This window comes from Mesoplodon mirus (assembly GCF_964341445.2).
Source record: "Mesoplodon mirus genome assembly, chromosome: 11".
NCBI classification, from domain to species: domain Eukaryota; kingdom Metazoa; phylum Chordata; class Mammalia; order Artiodactyla; family Ziphiidae; genus Mesoplodon; species Mesoplodon mirus.
The window spans coordinates 11,374,886-11,397,932 of NC_138987.1; the positions used below are offsets into that span (position 1 = coordinate 11,374,886).

General features: G+C 31.3%; 1 protein-coding gene across 1 annotated transcript in view; it reads left to right on the forward strand.

Annotated features, from left to right (window-relative positions):
* Positions 1-23,047, forward strand: part of LRRIQ1 (leucine rich repeats and IQ motif containing 1) — a 186,618-nt gene that overhangs the window by 34,995 nt on the left and 128,576 nt on the right. Inside the window, exons 12-14 of the mRNA XM_082636012.1 lie at positions 14,861-15,054; positions 15,563-15,690; positions 20,613-20,686. Coding sequence (XP_082492138.1) covers positions 14,861-15,054; positions 15,563-15,690; positions 20,613-20,686 — 396 coding nt within the window. The remainder of the gene's footprint in view (positions 1-14,860; positions 15,055-15,562; positions 15,691-20,612; positions 20,687-23,047) is intronic.

Here is a 23,047-nt window from a genome sequence, read left to right on the forward strand (position 1 = left end):
CTTCCTGGACCAGTACTCGAACCCGTGTCCCCTGCACTGGCAGGTGGATTCTTAACCACTGCACCACCAGGGAAGTCCCCATTTTTTGTTTTTTAATTTGGGGAAAATATCGTGGTTTTCACAAAGCAAGCTTTTGTTTTGCAAACATTTCAAGGCATAATTTCTAAAATGTAATGTATAATGTTCTTTAATATGTTTATTTGTCTATGTGTCTCTGCTGCTTTGGGACCACTCATGACTTCTCCCATATGGAAATACTGATACTTTTGAAACAAATTATTGATTGTAAAATTTTAATTTAAAATACATACAGAAATAATTTTGTTGTTGTTGGAATAAAGGCAAGTGCACTGATAATGTATGTTACTTTATTGGTACTCACTGAAACAAGCTTGAAAAAAAAAGAAAAAGGCTGTTTGTAAGAAGAAATGCTTGAACTGCCATTCACTTCATTTTCATTGCCAACAGTGCTGTATGGGATTTTTTGTAGTCAGTGGATTTCCTGGGATAGGATATCTGCAAGACTTATGTGAAAACTGCCATGTTATTAATTGATGTACCTGAGGTATCTCTATGTAGTACACTTTCAGCAAACAAGGTAAAAGACATCTTTGCTGTCTGTTGGGTACAATGAAAACACTGTATTTATTGAGTGTGAGAAGAGTATACATGGGAAAGTAGATTTTTTGAAGACCAGTTGGAGTCTGTTTTTCATCTTCAAGAACGGCTTACAGAGATTTTGGTTGAGTTAAGTGAAAAGCATAGATTTTGTCTTTCAATGATATATTGATGCTAAGAACTCTTATGAAGGGGCACAAAGATAGATTTGTGTTTATAAGTTAATAAGTCACTATTCCATGCTATAATAATTCTTAAGGAGGTGAAATAAAATTGGAAGCAATACCAAATATTCTACATTTGTAGTTTCGAGTTTAATTTGTTCCTAATTCTAACTAAGCTATATTATTGCAGTAGTTAATTCGCAATGTTAACTCTAATTACTCTTTTTATTAGAAAACATTAGTGTACATTTTTTACTTTCTTTGCATTTAGTGACTGAAAATAGCAACTCTATCACTCTCTTTAAGGCACTTTATTTGAAATAATTTATGCTGAATGTTTTCCATTCTAATTAAACTGGTTAATTGTAGAAATAGAAACACAATGTGAAATATACTCTTTTAAAGTAATAGTTTAAAATTTAGTTCTTTAAATTGAAAGTTACAAAGTTAGTTCTTTAATGTTTAAACATATTGTGTGCTGTGACTATAGAAAGAAATGGTCTTAATTATTATTATTAATCATAACTGAAATATTAATTTAAAATATAATTAAAAATGATATCCTTAAGATGTATTACATATTGAGGTACAGATTATTTTCTGGTCAAATGTAGCAAAAAATAAACTATTATGTTTTGCATATATGGTCATATAAATTTTGTAGTCATATAAAGAATACTTTGTACGTTTTTATATTATTTTCTATAATTGGTTCTATTTTGGCAGCAAGTTTTTGACTATAGAGTATTTTTACTTGACCTGGCATGTTCTTGCATGTTTTGAACACACAAGATAATTACTTTAAGCTCTTTAAATTCACTTCAGGTTGATGATTTTAAAGATGGATTTATTTTAATTGGAAAAGAGATTTTATTATAATTTTTAATTTTAAATTTTTAATGTTTTTTTCCCTGAAGTTACACAAATCTTTATCTTTTATAACTCACTTTAATTTGGGTGGATTTCAGTTTAAATTTTAGGGTTTGTTATCTTCATTATATTTCTTGCTTTCTTTTGCCTGAAATTTCCCATGAGTAAATTTCAGGCAAAATTGGTAAGACATTTTTTTCTTATAAGTAATGTGGAGAAAACTTTTCTTAAATGAATGTTGCCACAGTGCTCATTAAAATTTATAAACTTTGTCTATGAGGAATATTTCATATTTTGAGTTAGTATTTTTGATTTAGTTTTTTAATGAATAGTCAAAGCAAATGAAAAATAGGTGATTCATAAGATATAATCTAGTTTTCTTTTTTCCTCCCCAAATATGTTGAATTTTATTGACTTTTTAGCAGAAACATTTTAAAACTAAACTAAATTTTAAAATCCATGCTGCATGACCAAAGTGTTTCTAGAAAAAATACAACTTAAGTATAATAAATATAGTAATAGATAACTTTTTTTTTACCACCAGGCATTTCATGTGCTTTATACATATTAACTCATTTGATTTTCACATAAGTGTTTTTAATCTTTTTTTTTTCCAGATAAGAAAGCTGAAACATAGAAAGTTTAAGTAAGTTGTCTAAAATCACACCGTTAGTTAATGATAGAGCCAGTATTTGAAACTCAGCAGTCTGTCCTGGTACCAAATTTTTTAATCGATTCATTCTATTGCCTCTCTCATAAATACGTATTTAATATTTAAGATTATTACTGTTTTGTTACACCATATTACAAAGTCTTTATGCTGAAAAATATATAATGATTTTAAGGTTTATTCATTAATAAATTTATTAATGAAACAACTTATTGAGCATCTACTATGTGGAAGCACTTTTCCAGGCACTAGAACACAGCACTGGAATATTGCTGAGGATGCAGCAATAAACAAAATAAACGACTATCCTGACTTTCACTGAGATTATCCTACTGATAGTTGTAGAGAGAAAGAGGAAAAGAGTAAATTGCCATGTTTCCTTTATTGACTATTGGGTAAAAATGAAAATAAGTATGATGTTAATGTCTTTAATGCCAGCAATTTATAAATCATTAATTTATAAATTTCAGGTAATACAGCCCTAGAAAATATTATTGTAAATAGTTAGAGATACTAGGAGATTTTTTTTCTACTGCTTTATTTTCAGATAATACTGCTTTGTGGAAAAGTGAAACTAGTATTCTAAGTAAGAAAGATATTGAATAATTCAACATTTTCACATAGGCTTGATTACTATGTCATGGCTCATAGGGGAAATGTGCCTGGATTAATTCTTGCTGCCAAATGTTGTCATTGGAACATTAGAAAAAATAATGAAGTAAAATAAGATAAAGCTGTAGATATTTTGCTTGTAGAAATGTTTTTCATTATATACTTAGTGAATTCTTTGGATTCCACTAGATGGTGCTAGCTTACTCTTTAGTTTTGAAATGCAACACAATGCCTAGAACAAAGCTGAAAGGGATTTTGCAGATCTGCTAGTCTAGGCTTCTTAGTTTACAGATGGAAATACAGACCCACATAGTTTTCGTCTAACTACTGGCAGAGGTGGGGCTAGAATCCACATTTCCTGATTCCTGTTTCAGTATTCTTTTTTCCGTACAACCTGTATGATCCTGAAGGACTTTTGCATTGAAATTGAAAATCTCAAGTGTAACTCAGCATATTTGTACGTAACTGTCGAACATAGCAATCATTGAGCAGCTAAAGGAGGTAGACCTTTACCAAACACTTTTTTAGTGAAAACCTCCAGCCTAATTCAACATCTTTAGTATTGCTGTTCCTTACAGGAGAGTTTTTTCCCCCTTTGGCAGGAATGTTTTATTAGACCATTGGCTCATTTCTGTGGGAAGAATTCTTTGAAATAGATATTTGTAGCAAGTATAGCCAAATGCTAATTTTGCCATGGGCAATGGCCTTTTGAGGGATAAACATAGTTGGCTTCAATTTTATTTTGTGGGACCTAGGAAACTTTTAAAGGGCTAATAAAGAATATATTGAAGCAGTAAACTCAAGAATATTTAAGTAATCCTTTATATTTATTATATTTAAGCCCTTTGAAAGAGACTCTTGAATATTTTTGTGGTTATTATTTGTTTTGTTTTAGATGGGTAGTAGAAGAAATAACAACTTTTACAGGGAGAGAATTATTTTCTTAGAGATGTTGAGGAAGTAATGATGTTCTAACGTAAGTCTTGCTGTAAGTCTGTTTTGCTCAGTTTTCATCCCGTATTTGACAGCGAAGAATTTCTAAGATTAAAAGAAGAAGGGGGGGAATTTATTCTAACTTCCTTCCCACCTAGATTCCTCCTTTTGATCCAGTGCACTGACTGGATCAAATTACTGTTTAATCAGTTGTGTATAGACTTTTCTGAGTATGTATTAATATCCTATTCCTTCTTCAAGGTTTAGCTCAAACATATCTCTTTGAAGCCTTATTTGGTCACCACAGTTACATTTTTTTGTTTGTTTGTTTGTTTTCAGTTACAGTTTTTTAACTCCTTGTTTTTATTGAGGATAATTGTTAGGAAACAATAACTATCATTTTTAGTACCCAACACGTGAAAATGTTGTAAATGCTACTTTAAAATATTATTTTTAATCCTCCCAATAATGTGAAATCACCCCCACTCCACAAAAAAGGAACAAAGGATCAGCGTAGTTAAGTAACTTGCTTATAGTCATATAGCTAGTTTTCGAATAGGCATGTGTTACTGAAATTCAGGACTGCCTGCCTCAGAGCCTATTCATTATTGATTATTCAATACTGCCTGTTGATTAAGTGGAGTACTTGTCATGTTAGCAGAGTCCTGGAGAAAAAGTTATATACATGACACCCATGGTGTTTGTAGATTGTAGATCTTCATTCTCATAGCTTTTTTAAATTTATTTTTTTGATTTAAATATTTTTGAGGCCATGATATTTGGTGCACACAAATTTATAACTGTTATATGTTTCTGTTAAATTGACCAATTTTATCATTTTTAAATGTCCCTTTTCAACTGTATTAAAAGTTTTCTGCCTTAGTCTTCTGTGTCTGACATAATCAAACCAGCTTTTTTTTGGACTCAGGGTCTTTCTAACACTCTTAAAAGTTATTGCGGACCTCCTTCAGACAGCTTTCATTTATGTGGGTAATATCTATCAATATTTACTGCATTAGGAAAAAACAAAATTTTTCTATTAATTCAAAGTTTAAGACAATAAAGCCTTTGCATTCCTAACAGTTTTAGAATAATAAGTGTATTTTTTAAACAAAAAGGTACAGTGAGAAAAGGGTCATTGTTACACATATTTGCAAATCTCTTTAATGTCTAGCTTAACACAAGACAGCTGGATTTCCGTATTTCCTTCTGCGTTCAATTTACTACAGTATCACACCTCATGTAGTTCTCTGGATAACTCCACCCTACACTCTTGAGCAAATGGGAGTGGAAAAGGCAAATAACCTCTTAGAATTATTATGAAAGTAGTTTTGACTCCATGGAACCTTTAAAGGTATCTCAGGATGGGGACACTGGCCCACACTTTGAGAATTACTGTTTTAATATTTACATAACACATCTTTTTCTGTCCTTTTACTTACAATATTTCTACAAGTTCTATTTTTGGAATTTTTGTAATGTAACATAAAAATTTGTTGTTTTTGTTCTTGTTTTATCTAGGCTGCCTGACAAATTCAAGCTTTGATTTGTAACCTTTAGTCCCTAATAATTAAGTGTAATCAATAAAGTTCAATTATTGATATATTTGAGTTTAAAATTACTCTCTTACTATCTGATTCTATTTGTTCTTGTTCTTTATTTTTTTTTTATCTTGCCTTCTTTTGGTTGAGATTTTAAATTATTCCATTTTTCTTTTCTATCATATTACCATTTTTATATTATTTTACTATCCTTTTTGTTTACTATAGATATTACATCATGCCTTCTTTATTTACCAAATCTAAGTTTATTTAGCACTTTCCTCTCTTTTTTCTTTTTTTTTAAACATCTTTATTGGAGTATAATTGTTTTGCATTGTTGTGTTAGTTTCTGCTGCACAACAACGTGAATCAGCTATATGTATATATATATCCCTATATCCCCTCCCACTTGTGTCTCCCTCCCACCCCTCTAGGTGGTCACAAAGCACCGAGCTGATCTCCCTGTGCTATGCAGCTGCTTCCCACTAGCTAGCTATTTTACATTTGGTAATGTATATATGTCCATGCCACTCTCTCACTTCATCCCAGCTTACACTTCCCCCTCCCCGTGTCCTCAAGTCCATTCTCTACTCCTGCGTCTTTATTCCCGTCCTGCCCCTACGTTTATCAGAACCATTTTTTTTAGATTCCATGCATATGTGTTAGCATATGGTATTTGTTTTTCTCTTTCTGACTGACGTCACTCTGTATGACAGACTCTAGGTCCATCCACCTCACTACAAACAACTCAATTTCATTTCTTTTTATGGCTGAGTAATATTCCATTGTATACATGTGCCACATCTTCTTTATCCATTCATCTGTCGATGGACACTTAGGTTGCTTCCATGTCTGGCTATTGTAAATAGTGCTGCAATGAACATTGTGGTACATGACTCTTTTTGAATTATGGTTTTCTCAGGGTATATGCCCAGTAGTGGGATTACTGGGTCATATGGTAGTTCTATTTTTAGTTTTTTAAGGAACCTCCATACTGTTCCCCATAGTGGCTGTATCAATTTACATTCCCACCAACAGTAGCACTTTCTCCTCTTTTCCAAGGCAATTCTAGGGTCTTAGAAAGCTTAAACTTTATTTACTCCCTTCCAACTTAATGTGCTATTGTTGTTGAGTATTGTAACTCTGCATGTGTATATATGTACCTATATGTGTGTTTCAAATGCCTTAAGACATTATTATTTTATAAAGACAATATCATTTGGATTGATCCATTTTTTAAACCTTTCCATTGATCTTTATTCTACGTTTCATCTGTGATATTCCTTTCACCTGAAGAATATGCATACACACACACACATATCTCTGTTTATGTATTTTGAGATATATACTTACCATTTGGCATGCATTTTCTGCATTGTGAATGGATTTTATTTTATTATAGCTTTCCTTGCCTAGGGTGATGTGCAACAACCTAATGGTTGATCCTTAGAAGAAAATTTATTTTTCCCCTTCTAAGATACATATTTTTTTGGCCATTGTTTTCATCAGTTTACTCTGATGTTTCTACTGTGGTTACCTTAGTATTCACCCTGCTTGAATTCATTTTGCCTCTTAAATCAGTGGCTTGGCATCTTTATTCAGTGTTGAAAAATTCTGAGCTACCTACTTACCTATAGATCTAGATCCAGATATATATTCCCACTATATTCTATAATCCCCTTATGCTTTTATAATTCTCTTACATTTCTTTTGCATCTCTATGCATCATTTTGGATGTTTTCTTGTGACTCAAATTATGGTTCACTAATTCTCCTTTCAGCTGTGTCTAATATAATGTCCAATCCATTCATGAAAGTCTTGTTTGTAGTTGTAGATTTTCAAGTTTAGAACTTTTATTTGCTTCTTTTATTTAGTGTTCAATTCACATTTTTATAGTATCTAATATGTAAGTTTCCAATTTTAATATGTTCAACAAAGTTTTGTTAATTTCTGTGTCTGGTAACTTCATTATCTGGATACCCTATGGATAGTTTCTATTATCTGTTCTCTTGATTTTTGTTCACATGATGTTATTTCCTTGCTTAGTTTTTTGTCACTTTACAGTCAGAAAATACTAAGAAAAACAAAACTATAGAATCAGTTTGAGGCTATGATGTTATTATTTTCCTTCAGAGGTCTTTATTGTTTAAAACTGCAAGCATTAGTGATCTATGTGCAGCTAAATCCATGTTTTGCTATTGATATTATTTAAAGCTTGGCTTCAGTACCTTGGGAGCTATTCCATATTTGGATTAATGTGTAGCACATAGAGGTCCAACCAAAAGTAAGGTAGGGATTTGTTAGGCCTCTTTTGCTGAGAGCTCTGGAGCCCAAATTTTGACACCCTGATGCCGCAAGCTTTCCTTTCTCAGAATTAATAGATATCCTGAATAATGTGTTCACCTCATTTCTTCTAGAACTTAATCCTCTTATTCTATAATACCATTTTAGTTCTTAAATGCCTTCAGCAGCTATGTTTATATTTGTTTTCTCATTACCTAGTCCGTCTTTACTGTAAACAGAAAGCCTTTGCTACATTTTCTATTTTCCCCTTCTCTTGTCTTCTTTTGACTTATTTGGTATTTCCCCCCTCATTTTCTCTTTTGTCTCAATCTTTTGATAGTTATATACTTTATTTAGTGGTCACCGTAGAAATTATAAAATATACTCAATTTATCTCAAGTTAATTGGTGTCTTTACCTCAAATTTCCTGACTTATATGTGTTTGTTTTTCAGGATTTAAAAAATGTATATTATTATTATTATTTATTTTTTTTATTTTTTTGGTACGCAGGCCTCTCACTGTTGTGGCCTCTCCCGTTGCGGAGCACAGGCTCCGGATGCGCAGGTTCAGCAGCCATGGCTCACGGGCCTAGCCACTCCATGGCATGTGGGATCTTCCCGGACCGGGACACGAACCCATGTCCCCTGCATCGGCAGGCGGACTCTCAACAACTGCGCCACCAGGGAAGCCCTTAAATGTATTTTTATTTAACTCTTCAAGCTATACATTATGGTTATTTTATACAGTCAAAGTTTGATCATATTTGCCCATATTTATTGCTTTTATGCCTGTTAGCCTTTTCATTTAAGATCTTGGATCTCTTTTCTTCTTCCTGATATAGATCCTTTAAAATTTCCTCTAGTAAAAGAACTAGTTTATGGAAGATAATTTTTCTGTAAATGTGCTTACTTAACATTCATTGTTAAATCATAATTTAACTGGGTGTATTTTTATAAATTGAAGTTTATTTTCTTTCAGTAATTCGTAAATATCATTCCGTTACTTTTTTACTTTCACTGTTGCTTTAAGAAGTCAGCTGTGTTAAATTTTGGAAACTTTGAAGGTATTTTCTATGTCTTTTCAAGTATTTTTTTTCTTGTTATTCCTGTTATGAATTTTTATTCTGATGTGTCTAAGCATGGATTTCTTTTTAATTCATCCTCTTAGGGTCTGATGCAATTATTGAATATGTGATTTTCACTTTAAAATTTTATCTGTTAGCCATTATCTCTTCAAAAAGCTTTTTTCTTCCTCATTTTGTTGAAACGCTACACATATATTAGATTTTCTGACTCTTGCCTCCATATTTCCTATATTCTATCTTTCTGTCTTTTTTTGCTGCCTCTAGTTACTTTCTGTATACCTATATTCCAGTGAAAAATTCTGACTTTCTGTTAATCCTGGTCATTGAGTTTTTAATTTGAATTAATTCTGATTTTCACATGGGTCTGGTTTTGCTGGGATTTGTTATTTCTGCTAACTCTTACTTACGGCATCTTATTTCTTTGTGTTTTTCATGTGATTTTTTTTTTGTCACCTGTTTATTTCCCTTGGAATTTAAGCTTTCTGATTATTCCTAGTTATGAGATTAAATTTTGTTCTTTAGAGATTTTTCAGATGCAGAAGGACACAAACAATCTAGAATGATTTGTGCTACATTATTGGTGGAAGTTTTCTGATTACCATGAAAATGAATTTGAGCCATAAACCTATGGGAGAGTCAGCTTGTATTTATTATTTTAAAGGAGGATTTTTTTCCCCTCTTACTGAGATTGAGATAGGTAGTTTAATTTCCTGTCTTCAGTTGGGTGTAGCTGATTGGGGTCCAGGTTTACTTGGAATTGTCTGTCATACTTGCCTCCTATTGGTGAATTTTAAGTTTTGTTTCCTCAAACTGTGAGGGTATAGAAATTGATCTTCATATTCACCAGATTTAACAAGTTTTCTTGCACTGAAAACTGGCTTTACTGTTCTGCTTGCTTCTCTTTGCCTACCATATGTATTTAGATTTTGGACTAAGAATTCTTTGGTTTCTTAACAGCTCATTTGAAAACATTTAAAAAATGTAATTACTGTTTTTAGTTATTTTCAGGGGTGAAGACCACAGTATCTGAGCAGAAATTTCTGAAAATGGAATTTTGTATTTTTTCTAAGTAACTTTTAATCTAATCTACACAACTAATATATGCTTATTGTCTCTAAATTATGATGTGAAATGACAAGATAATAAGCCATATTCCCACCATCCAGATATAGCCAGTATTGGTGAGCTTTCCAGATTGTTTTCTATCCATTTTAAAAATCACTACTATAATATTTTTTGTAATTAACTTTATTCACTTAATAAATCATGAATAATTGTACATGTCATAATTTAAAAAAATATTCTAGTTGAATTTATCAAGTAAATGATACTTGAGCAGAGATTCTGTCTATATCCTTTTTCTATTTCTATGAGGACACAACACAGTCTTAGGACTTGTAGAATGAGTTATGAGTTTTATATTACAAGTAAAGCTATTTTTGCAAAATACAGATTTTCATATTTCTTGTAGAAGTGTGGAAACTGTAAATGCTTTACATATGTTAACAGAAAAGATACTTCATGCCTATTATTTCAGGAAATTAGAAAAAAATGTCACATATAACTATTAAGAAAATAAAACTCTAATAAGCATAGCTAACACCTGAATAGAAATTCAAAACTCTTTGAGGAATAACAAATATAAAATGGTAAAAAAAAAAAAGTCCTCCTTTATGAAGGAGGCATATTTATGAAAAAAATGTGATCAAAATAAGAAATCACTTGAATGAACATGATCTATAACAATTCAGGCAATGATGCCAACTTTTTCTATATAAATAAATGTACTTAGGGTACAGTTTAGTTAAAGAAGGTTTAGGTAATTAAGTAAAGTTTAATTAAACATGAGACAAAGCTTAATAATACCTGTGATTATTAGGGTATATATAAAGAGATGGGCTCTAGGCATATATTTTATATTCTAATAGTAAAGTAACAGTTAACTTTTTAGTACTTCTTTTGAGATGATGCAGTCAAAACTTTATCACTACTGACATAGAATTTCAACTTGAATTTTTTAAAAGTACAGTGATTTATAAAGTAATCAATTGTTGAAATATATTAAGGTATCATAGAATAATCTTTCGATGATCAAAAATCATACACACGTGAATTACTGGTTGGAAACATTCATTTTCAGCAAATTTTCCTGCAGTTTGCTAAGATGGGACATATTTAAAAGCTCATGAAAACATTGCTAAGCAATAGAGCAGGAAATTATATGAAAATGTTTTGATTTCAAAATTTTAGACTGTTAGCTTCCTCATACTACAAATGATAAAATTATCTCATTTACAATTCCATCCCCCCCTAATAATTTTTTCAATTATAATATTTTTGTTGTTCAGTGATTTATAAAAAGATGTGCTTTGATTAATCTATTTTAGGCAATACTAACTCCTCTATAAGAAAATAGAATAAATAAGGATATTTACACTTTTTCCAATCTTCTTTTCCCTTCACAATTTTTGTTTTTCACATCAGGATTTATGACATCAAATCAGGATTTATGACTCTATCTTATCTCCTCTGGCAGCATTAGATCTGTATGAAAATGGGTCAATACCGGTCTTTTTTTTTTTTTTTTTTTTTTTGTGGAACGCAGGCCTCCCACTGCTGTGGCCACCCCTGGTCGCGGAGCACAGGCCCCGGACTGCAGGCCCAGTGGCCGTGGCTCACGGGCCCAGCCGCTCCGCGGCATGTGGGATCCTCCCGGACCGGGGCACGAACCCATGTCCCCTGCATTGGCAGGCGGACCCTCAACCACTGCGCCACCAGGGAAGCCCAATACCAGTCTTTTTTTAAATGACAAACTGCTTCTTTCATCTCCTGCTTGTCTGGATTACATAGTTCATTAACTCTTTTTACATCTTATTTTTCAAAGAAGGACTAGTGGATGCTATATTCCCTGAATTCTTTCACATTGAAGAGTATCTGTCAGTTGCCTTCATACTTGAATGAAAATATAGCTGTTCATTCTATTTTTGGGTCACATTTTCACTTGATATTTCATGGACATTGCTTCGTTGCATTTTGATATTGTGTGTTGCTGTGGTTAAACTAGAGGCTAACTTGATTTTACTCCCCCAAAACTGGTTTCTGCCCAGATACCTGAATAGTATTTTCTTTGTCCTTGATTAATAAATTTAGCAAGACGTCTTATTGTCAATAAACCCACATAAGTTTTTTTGTGGAATATAATGTCCTTTTCAAACTATAGATTGTTATTTCTTCATTTCTGAAAATTTTTGTTTTCTATATATTCGAACACTTTTTTGGTTTGGTTCTATTTTTCAATCATGGATGATCCATATTTTGATTGACTTTATCTGTTATGTCTATTTTTATTTAATTACCGTAATCTTGCTGCTTTATCTTCTGTTTCTTCACATTTTGTTCTCAGTGTGATTATCTCTTCTTGTGAGCAACTCAATCTTTAGCTATCTGTCCTGTACAACATTTTTTCTAAATTATTTTTTAGTTCTGTCATGGTGTTATTTTGGTCCATTTGTTTACCTACATCTGTTATTTTAGTATCTTTGAATTCTTGTTACATTAAATTTCTGTAAATGTTTTTCCCTAGCCCAAAACATTTTCAAACATATTTTCTTCTTTCTCATGTTTTCTTCCGAATAGGATCCTTACTATATTAGTTATATACTTTGGTGAAGCAGAGTACCCCCAAATTTAGCAATTTAAAACCAAAGACATTTATTACCTCCTATTTTCTGTGGATCAGGTATCTGGAATTGCCTTAGTTGGTGGTTCTGGCTCAGGGTCTCTCTTGAGGTTGCAATGAAGCCATCAAACAGGACTGCCATCATATCAAGGTTCAGTGAGGCTGAAAGATCTACTTTCCATCTCACTTTTCCCTTTAAACCTTTGATCTTAAAATCTAAGAGGTATGCCCCCCTGTCTATGTACAGTGTTCCCACACTTTGGTTATCTAACAAACCCTTCTGATGGATGACAGCATCAGGTTTTCTCATTTTTCTTCAGTTCAATAACCATTTGGTGATGGTGGTGGTCAGGAATAAATACAGCATAACAGTTCTATTCAGTACTTGCTCTGATTTTTTTCAAATATATTGTTTTAAAAATATTATACAAGAAGTGCATTCTCATTTAAAAATTTTAAAAATAGAGAAGTATACAATGTAAGCAGTGAAACTTTCTCTCTCTGCTTACCCCGTTCTCTTTCTTACTTTGCAGTAGTAACCACTGTTCACAGTTGCTTACAAATCAATCCAGACCTTGTTCTATGCAATACAATTAATAGATGTGTAGATTGAAAGTCAGGTATATTCAATAGCTAAAAGCCTATGTATGCAACTTAGGTTTTACATACAGTAGTACATCATGCACATACTTCTATGTCAGACTACTTCATGTTGAAGATTATACATATTCATTTGATAGATACTCCATAATTTATTTAACTATTCACTACTGATAGACATTTAACTTTTCTCCATTTCTTTGTTTAAATAATATGGCAAGGAATTTATCTATATATTACTTCATAGTTGTGTGTATGTGTGTGTGTTAGTATATAATGGATTCCTAGAAGTAGAACTGCTCAGTCAAAGATTCCTTAGTATCTGAGGCTTGAAATCATGATAATTTCACTAGATTGGAATCTCTGATGGGTTGTTGAATAGATAAGTGTAACTTCTCTGTATATCGATTGATAATCATGGTGTCTTAATACCTGAAGTTAGCTGATAAACTTTATTTAATTCCTCCTAGCCTAACATGTCACACACCGATGGTTGTTTCTTACATATGTAGGCAGCCCTAAGGTGGAAACATGTGTGACATGTTCGAGGGAACAGCCAGGAGGTCAGCATGTTAGAATGAACCAAGAGAAGGGGACAGTAGCAGAGGATGAGTTCAGAGATAGGGTTTCCATTTTAAGGACTTTGGAGGATCTTCTCTCCATTGTCAAATATCTAAAAAGTAGTCTACACTCACTGTCTTCACTTCCACTGCACTGTGGCTTTCATCCTGCTTACTCCGTGGATGCCTCTAGCAAAAGTCTTTGGCTGATTCACTACTTGTCAAGCAGTGGCCTCTTCATACTCCTTTTCCCACTCTGACTCACACTGTTGACCATATATAATTTAGTGTAAATAAAAAAGCCTTTGATAATTGTAAAATGTACCTTTACTAATCACTCCCACCATCACAGAATCTCATCTGCCTTTTCCTCTCCCAATTGTTCTGCTTTATGTGCTATTTCCTTTAATTTTTAGCTTTTGTACCAAATCCTTTACCTTTCTTCAGTGTGTAACCTAATATTACACAGGGTAGTAACTACAGAGAACATATGTAGTCCAATATTCAATCTAATAAAATTTTCTAGATTTTTAATATCTTCCATGAAATTTTTACAGACTTCCTCAGCATCTCTTTCCAGTGCTAACTATGATGACTTATTTAAACAACCTCCTCAGTTGTTTTTTTTTTATGGCCACTGAGCTATAGTCTAAGGCTCCTCTGATAGTTTTTAGATTGGAATCATATTGATTTTAAGTTTATCTGGGTAAAAAAGGAGGCCACTTGTGACAATCTTATAATACCAGAAGAATATACTAATATTTTATTGGTTTTAATACAGTTGCACCTACTTCATTTGTGAATCTAAGGTAGATATTTCAATGGTAGAAAAATTGTATTCTGCAATTACATTCTGTAATTACATTCTGCAACAATCTTAACCAAGCATTGAAAATTCAAAGACCCTGGAATTGAATTGAAAACTGTTATTTTTTCAATGACTCCTCCCTCTCCCTTGTTCCATTGTCAACTGAAAATAAAACATTCAGCGCCCAATGTATGACTTCTAGTATTTTGTTCAATTTTGAAGTGATATATAATTAAGTCATTCAAAAATACGTCTCTTAGGCACAAGTTTAAATAATAATACATTTTACACTTACACATTTTTCACCAGGAAATTGGGCTAAGTCTTGTCATTAGGAATATTAGAAATAAAAAGATGTAGTTATTTAGAAAAAAATTGAAAGTCTAGAGTCTGGATGAATGTATGATAAAGTGATCATGGAAATTTTTTTCTTGCAGGTGGCTTAGAATCGTTGAAAAATCTTCAGCAACTAATTGTGGACCATAATCAGTTAATTAGTACAAAAGGTCTTTGTGATACACCTACCATTATATACCTGGATTGCTCACATAATCATCTTACTGAAGTTGAGGGCATTGAAAACTGTGGATTGCTCCAAATACTGAAGTTACAGGGAAATTATCTAAGTGAGGTAATTCCTTTGAATTAATTGATTTCTGTGATTAACACAGCATTTTTCTTTTGCTAGAAATATCAATCATACATTTTAAATGCATTTTTAACTTTTATTCTTTTTACTTATCAGCTGTATTTGATTTCCAGCTTAAACTATTATATACTTTTCACTATTTAAAACATGTTCAACATAATTACAATATTTTATAAGAAATCTAATTTAACATTACTTTTTTATATATAATCATAACTTTTCAGTTATGATTCAGTGTGTAAGTGGGACCAAATTTATCTGAAATTCTAATTAAAATTTGTCACAAAGTATTAAAAAAATGCTAACTATGAAAATCATTATTGGAAATTTTATTCATACTAAAATTCTCATAATATTATACTTTGATTTATGATATGCTGTTTACCAGAATATGTCTGTTGTTAGTTTTGGTAGGTTTATTGTTTTAAATTTGGCTAAATGACAAAAATATTTTGCTTAATATAAGCTAATAACCCAAATTTAAATATAGCTTCCATCCTTGGAGAATCATGTTCTTCTAAGAGAATTGCACTTGGATGATAACAACATTTCAAGTGTGGAAACATTTTCTTCATATTGGCTGCCTTTACTACAAATCCTGAGTATCTCTCAAAACAGGTAAAAATATAATTTGCTTAATTAAGCTTAAATGCAGTGAATGATTAACAAAATGTGTGATCTTCATAATAAGTAGAAAAGCTGTTAGGTGTTTCCAGTAATTCAAGGAATGTACATTACAATAAATTGGACATAAATTATAAATATAACTTCATAGAATTAAAAAAATTAAAGTGTATTGACATATCCTCAAATTTTAGTAGAATTTTAATTGTCACTTATTTACTCATTTTGTTTCTTCTCAAAAATGTACTTATGGAAATCTCTCAGGGCAGGTTTGTTTATATTTGTAAAGATATAGTTCTTGGAAAATACAGGAGGTAGTTAATTTAATTCAGAAGGATGTCTCATTCTCTCAAATGGTACTTATTAAGTCCTGGAAGAAAGATTTTTAATCTGCTCTCAACTTGCATGTCTTTTTGTAACTGTTAAGATTGATTTAAATTTGATTTCCCTAAGGATATAACGTAACACTTAAAAAAAAATACCTTAACATTAAGTTGATATGGGTACCTGCCACAGAAGATCCATTTAAAACCACCAAACATCTGGATCTTTGCAGAGAATAAATGTCTAAAACCAAAACAGGAGCACAATATGTGTATGTCTCCCTCTGTTTAATATTTCATTGAGACCTATTCACCCTAATATGATTAATTTGTTCATCAAAGGCACAAGGAGTAGGGGAAAGGAGCTATCTTTAACAAGAAGTTGCTTCTGTGAGTTATACAATTCTTGCAAAACAAGTGAACAAGACAACTCAGTGTTAATATATATGTACCTGTCCCCTCCCAAACGTAGTTTTCTCTCAATTTCTGTCACAATAGTGCTCATCCTTTGAGCATATATGTCCTAAATGATTTAACTTACACCTATTAAATAATTCTACTATTTGACAGATCAAAAACTGAATCTGTATTTTTAAATTCCCTCAAATTATTTTAATCACATCTAAAATATGAAAGTTGATTTGTCTTTAAAAGGATATTTACCCCGAACAGCGCTGTCAGATAATACTAAAGTAATTTGGGCCATCACAAACTTATTGGATCTTTTCACAATATTTTTCAGGTAAGAAATACAACTTCAATAGAAATACTCAGGTATGCTTTGGACATATGAAGTAAATCACTCAGTAATTAACATATCTAGTATATTTTATAGAACTAGATCTCAAGCCACATTGATAAGCATAATAATTTTTAAAGAATTTAGAAAATATTTAAATCAAGAACATCTTTTGAGAAATAATGCCTTTATTTCTTTGGACAATTTATGCCATCAAAGAAATATTCTGCTTTTAAAAATTAAAATTAACACTAGCTGATAGACTTTTGCCCTATCAATATGATGTGCCTTGTTTCTCATATCAATCTGATATGACCAGGAATTTTATAATATTATAATAAACTGGACTATTAAAAAGTTTTTAGAGTTGATAACAATAACTGGGATACTTAAACCAAATAATCCATATTTATAATTTTGTTTGTTTAGCTTTATAACATTTGGATATTGAGGTGGTGTTTGCCATTTTAGGGGATACAAAACTGAGTACCATATGTCCTGACCCTCAAAAAAACTCTTAGATGTAAAATAACAATTTGTTGAACCTAGCTATATAAAAAAGTGGTGAAATTATTATATAATATATGCTATTTTGAATTTTTAATAATATTGTCATTTATATTTGAAGATATTTTTAATGGGTCTCTCAAAGCTCTTTGCACAAGTAACCTCCTACCATTTCCAGTAGGATGAAAGAATAAGTCCTGAGGACACCAGGGAAATGTGATTGATAGAAATGAACGTATAGAGTAGTGAAATTATTTCCTAAAATTGTAGTGAAAAATTATCTTCAAACTTGGGCTTTTTCACCATAAGCTAATATCATTAACTGTAGAAATTACCCATTTTATGTTAAGCTTTTACATGTGCATTGACTTTTTAAGAACTATTTTAGGTTTGATAAAGCTCAGGGTCAACAGATCTGGGTTTGAATTCTGAATCTACAACTTATCTGTCAGTTGACACTGATTAACTCTTTTCTCACTACCTGATCCTCAGTTTTTTCACTTGTAAAAGGGGTGGTAACACCTACCTTACCTATTTTATAGGATTTTAATGATTACCCAAAAGGAAAATGTATGTCAATACATTGTGAAAACCTGAGAAGAATTTTATAAATGTGATATTTGGATTTGTGTGTGGTATGTCTTTTAAATTGTATGTGTTTTTCTTTTAATTTTTAATAAATACTTTCATCACGAGGAAGAAATTATGTGCCCATATGCTTTTTTCCAACAAATGAAATACATATAAAGAATGATACTTAGTACATATTGTTTGAAATACGTGTTTCATCCTGACTTCTGTTTTAAATTTTCATTAGGACATGTGACTGTTTTAAGTTTTTCTCAGCGGAGTTCTAACTGGAAGACTTTCCAGCTTCATAAGCCTTTCTACTTCCAGTGAGACTCTAAGTAGGAGCAGAAAGTGGAAACTATTACCCATTGGCTGCTCATTGTACAAATCTTTTGCTTTTTGTCGTCTTTGAAATTTATATCTTTTTTATGCCCAGGGCTAATGTGACAAGGTCAAATGGTATTAGGTTTTCACTAATGTCCTTTGTCTTTCTGGTTTGAATTTTCTTAGAAAAAATATACACAGAATGTCAGTAAAAGGAAAAGTTCTAGAGGTTAAAATAAAAACGATTCTACTATTAGGTTTCTACCATCCTAATGGTGAATAAATAGCCAGTTTTCTTGATTAAAATTTCCAAAAAGGAACATGATTCTAAAAGCATGGTTATCTGAAAAGACAAAATTTCGATATTATGAAAAATATGTGGTCAAACCAAATATTTCTTCACCTGATGAAATACTTTATTTTTGCAAAGGGAATTTTTATTTTTAATTCTAACACTTTATTGGTTATTTTTAGTTAATGTCTTCATATAACCTATATGTTACCAAATATTGCCATATAACCTATTGGTTAAAAACATGAGATATTCTGAAAAAAGAAAACTCATTATCTATTAATCTTTCAAAATCCATTTAGTAGGAGGGTAAAGATTTAGCATTAGAAATATACTAATGGTAAAAAAGAAATAATTTTCTTTTAATAAATACATTTATTATCATTATATTTTCACTTAAATAACTTAAATTTCTTACTTGTAGTAATGATCTAGAATGCCTGAATAGGAAATGTCACAAAACTAGGACTTGAATGCACTAATTACGTATTGACAAAGTTTTAAGTTTCTTTTTCAGTGTACATGTGACATTTCAGTAAATTTTTTCTTAAAGAGTGTGTGTACAAATAATGAACTGTATATGCAAATGTAACGTCCAATATTTGATCACTTTTTCTTTTATTACCTTGGATTTTTCCCCTGGAAATTGTTTTTAAGAAGCAGTGTTATATAGGTAGTGTAAATAGTAATATTGTACTTAGGATAGGCTACAATCAGAGAGGTCTTCCAGACTCCTTATTTAGTCTATTTTATCATCAGTAGCATCTTCTGTCTCTCTTCTAATGCAGAACAGGATAATACCGGAGAGGAGTTAATGTCAGTACAAGGGTTGGCTTTGTGCCATGAGGCTTCCAGTCACAGTATTATCCTGTTAGCTTCTGATCTTAGAATAATAGTACTTTTTTTTTCCTACCGTGACAGGGTGTTGGTAGAAATAAAGATGTAAATATCTCTGCCAGGCAAACTGGAGGGACAATATAAAAAAACCAAGAAAGTAGAAGTGGAAACTAATGCATACTTTTTTTGTACCAGAAATACTCATTTAGTGGAAGTATATTTTTAACATATATGTATCTTCAACATTTATAGAGGGGATTAGTTCAGATTAGTTTTGCATTTGTGATGAGAATATATTTTATACAAAGTAAATTTTATCTTGTTTAAAGATTTAGATGAACTAGCTTAATTTTTATTGCCAAATAGCTAGGGTAATATGATATTATGTAACAAAGTAAGTGTAAATTTGTCTTAGTTGGAAATGTAAATCAAACTAAAATTAATTTTCCCTTCATAGCTTTTGTTACCAATACAGTGAATATTTTCAGTATCACTTATGTTCCTTGTTTGGATATGGGGTCTTAATGACAATTGTATCTTAGGAAATGATAGAAACTTTTAAAAGTAGTAGAAAAGTTTATTATTATTAGAATTTGAACATGCTTGTTTTAATAACGAGTATTAATTTTAAAAATTAGTATATTTCTGCCAAATTTAAGTTTATTCTATCAATAGAAAACAGTTTCTATTATGTGTTCCTTAAATGCATATTTCCAATTTAAAAATAACCCCAGTGTAACCTTGTGCACTTACAGAACTTAAAATACTTTTAATCTAGTAAGCGAAACCTTTTTTAAATTAGAAACAAAACTAGTGACTCTAATTAAAGTTATATTGCTAAAAAGTAAAAATACATATTTTTTATGTTTTTACCTCTTAATGGTTTGTTAAATGTTTGAGCCAGAAAAAAAATACATAGAAAATATGAATTCTGTGTAAATTTGGCCATATGCAAAGATAAAACAAAACAATAACAACAAAAAACCCATTTATTTTTATTTAAATACCAAGTACACATTAAGCTTCATGATAATTATGATTGATACTAGCAATTCCATGATAACATCTCTTTAGAAATAAATATAAATCTTTCATTATAGAATAAATACTTAAAATCTTATAATTACTGCATTTTTAATAAGTACTGAGTAAAGATTATATTATTGTATTCTATTGTGAAAATGCAATTGTATATAGTTATACATTTCTGCCAAATTTATAACTTATAACATTATATAATTGTGTTATATAAATATATAATTACATCAATAATATTAAGAACATTCCAATTTAAAATTTTTATAAATTCCATTTTGGTTTTCAGCTTGACAAAAATCATACCACTTTTTCATTTTGTTTCTTTGGAAAAACTAGATGTCAGCAACAATTGTCTTTCTGGTAAGTTTATAGTAATATATAATTGTTTTTTAAATAATAGGCTTTTGAGTTTCTGTTCCAAGTATGGTAAGGCGTTGTTTTGGGTAGATTAGTTAATGGCATTTACAAATAACATATCTATACAAAATGGTGTAGAGGAGGAAAAATTTCCTCTACCTTCTCAGGCTAAGCCTGAGAATTAAACTGATGTAAGTCAGATAAACAGAAAAAGAGAATACAAGTTTTAATTGTTTTTTTTTTAACATGTACATGGGAGTTCTCACAAGAAAATAAAGACCCCAAGAAGCAATTAGAGTTGAACTTACATAGTGAGCTGGACAAAGAGTAGTAAATTGTGAAAATGTGATGAGGCAGAGGGGCTTGGGCTAAGGTAGTTAATTGGATGGAAAAGTGACTAGGAAACAAAGGCTAGTTTAACAGGTTTGTTTGTATACATATCTCTTGGCCTGGACTTCCTGTCCTTGTGATAAGAATGTCCCTTTGCTTCTGGTATAGGTCGAATATCATTCACATAGGAATTTAATCTCCTGCTTTGAAGAAAAAGAAGGAAGGTCAGAGGGCCCTTGCATCTGCTCTTTTTTAAGTGCCTTTAACTCAAAATAGTCAAAATGCCAGAATGGCGTACTGAGGTGCGGTGTATTCTAAACTCCTTCAAATGTGTGGCGAAATAATTTAATTCAAAATTTCTCTCCACTTTTAAAATCATATTACTTCCATATCTTTCTGGTAAACCTGGGAAAATGTCAGAATTATATTCTTATTTAAAATTCATATATTTTTTACCTATGAAATGAATAGGCTAATGAAGATAAGTAAACAAACTTGTGTTAAGTTGTTGACTCCTAACCAGACATCCATTAAAAGTTTATTAAATTAAAGAATGATGAATTGATTTGGTTAAACAGTCCCTCCCCCCAAATTTCCCCATCCCCATTTTCAGCCAGTCCCCTCATAGAGACAATCACAGTTCTAAATTTGTCACCATAGGTTAAATTTGACTGTTGTAAATCTTTGTATTAATGAGATCAAATAGTATTTGCTTGGCATTCATGTGACATTCCACCACATCAGTTGTTCAGTTGTTTGTATAGGTAGTCTTTTTTTTTCTGAAGTATAGTCCTTTGTATAAATATATTACACTTTGTCCATTATCCTGTTTATTGATATTTTAACTGTTTGCTGTTTGAGGCTACTATGATTACAAAGTTCCTATGGAAATTCTTGTACAAATATTTTTGTAAACATATGTTTTCAGTTCCCTTGGGTAAATGTTTAGAGTGTAATTACTGGATAATAGAGTAGGTGCATGTTTAGCTTTATAAGAAACTGTTAAAACTGTTTTCCAAAATAGTTGTAACATTTTATTTCCCCGCTAGTGATGTGTAAGAGTTCCAGTCGCTCCATTCTTACAGGGTTTTTAGTATTTCATTGTGTTATTTCATTATGGTTTTAGTTTGCATTTCCCTGATGGATAATGATATTGAACCTCTTTGCATGTATTTATTGATGATTTCTGTATATTCTTTTGTGTCTATTCATGTGTCTTACCATTTTAAAAATTTGGTTATTTGCCTTTTATTGATTTGAATAAATTCTTTATATATTCTGGATGAAATTCTTTGTCAGACATGTTTTGTGGATGTTTCTCCCAGTCCCTCTTTTACCTATTAATTTTGTTAATGATATCTTTAGAGGAGCAGAAGTTTTCAATTTTGGTGAAACTTTATTATTTTTAATAGTTTTTGCTCTCTGTATCCTTTGTAATAATTTTCTACCTCCAGATTGAGATGATTTTCTATGCTTTCTTACTTTCTTGTAAGAAAGTAAGAAGTCTTGTACTTTAAGTTTTTACTTTTAGGTCTGTGATCCACCTCAAAGTAATTTTTATGAGAGGTTTGAAGTAGAGGATGAGTTCAGTTTTTAATATGGATATTTAGTTAACTGTTCCAGCAACATTTGTTGAACGAACTATTTTCACCATTGAATGACTTTGATGTCTTTGTCAAAAAATTGATTTACATTTTGCCTATGTTGGGATGTGTCCCTATTAACTGATTTTCTCTTAATGATAAGTCATATTTTCCTATTTTTTTTTATGTCCAATAATTTTTAACTGTATGTTGAACATTGTTCGTAGTACAGTTTGCTGAGTCTGGCTGTTGTTGTCTTCCTTTTAAAGGATATTAAGTGTAATTTTGGCGGCAGTTAAAGTAGTGGTGGATAATTTTGTTGCTGTCAGCCTTAATTTCACTCCCTCCTAGGACAAGTCATTTTAGTTTTCAACTCTCAGTGCATGCCCCTACCCCAGGGCATTGTCTTCACTCCTAATGCATGGTCTTTCTGGATTTTAGCTGCATCTCT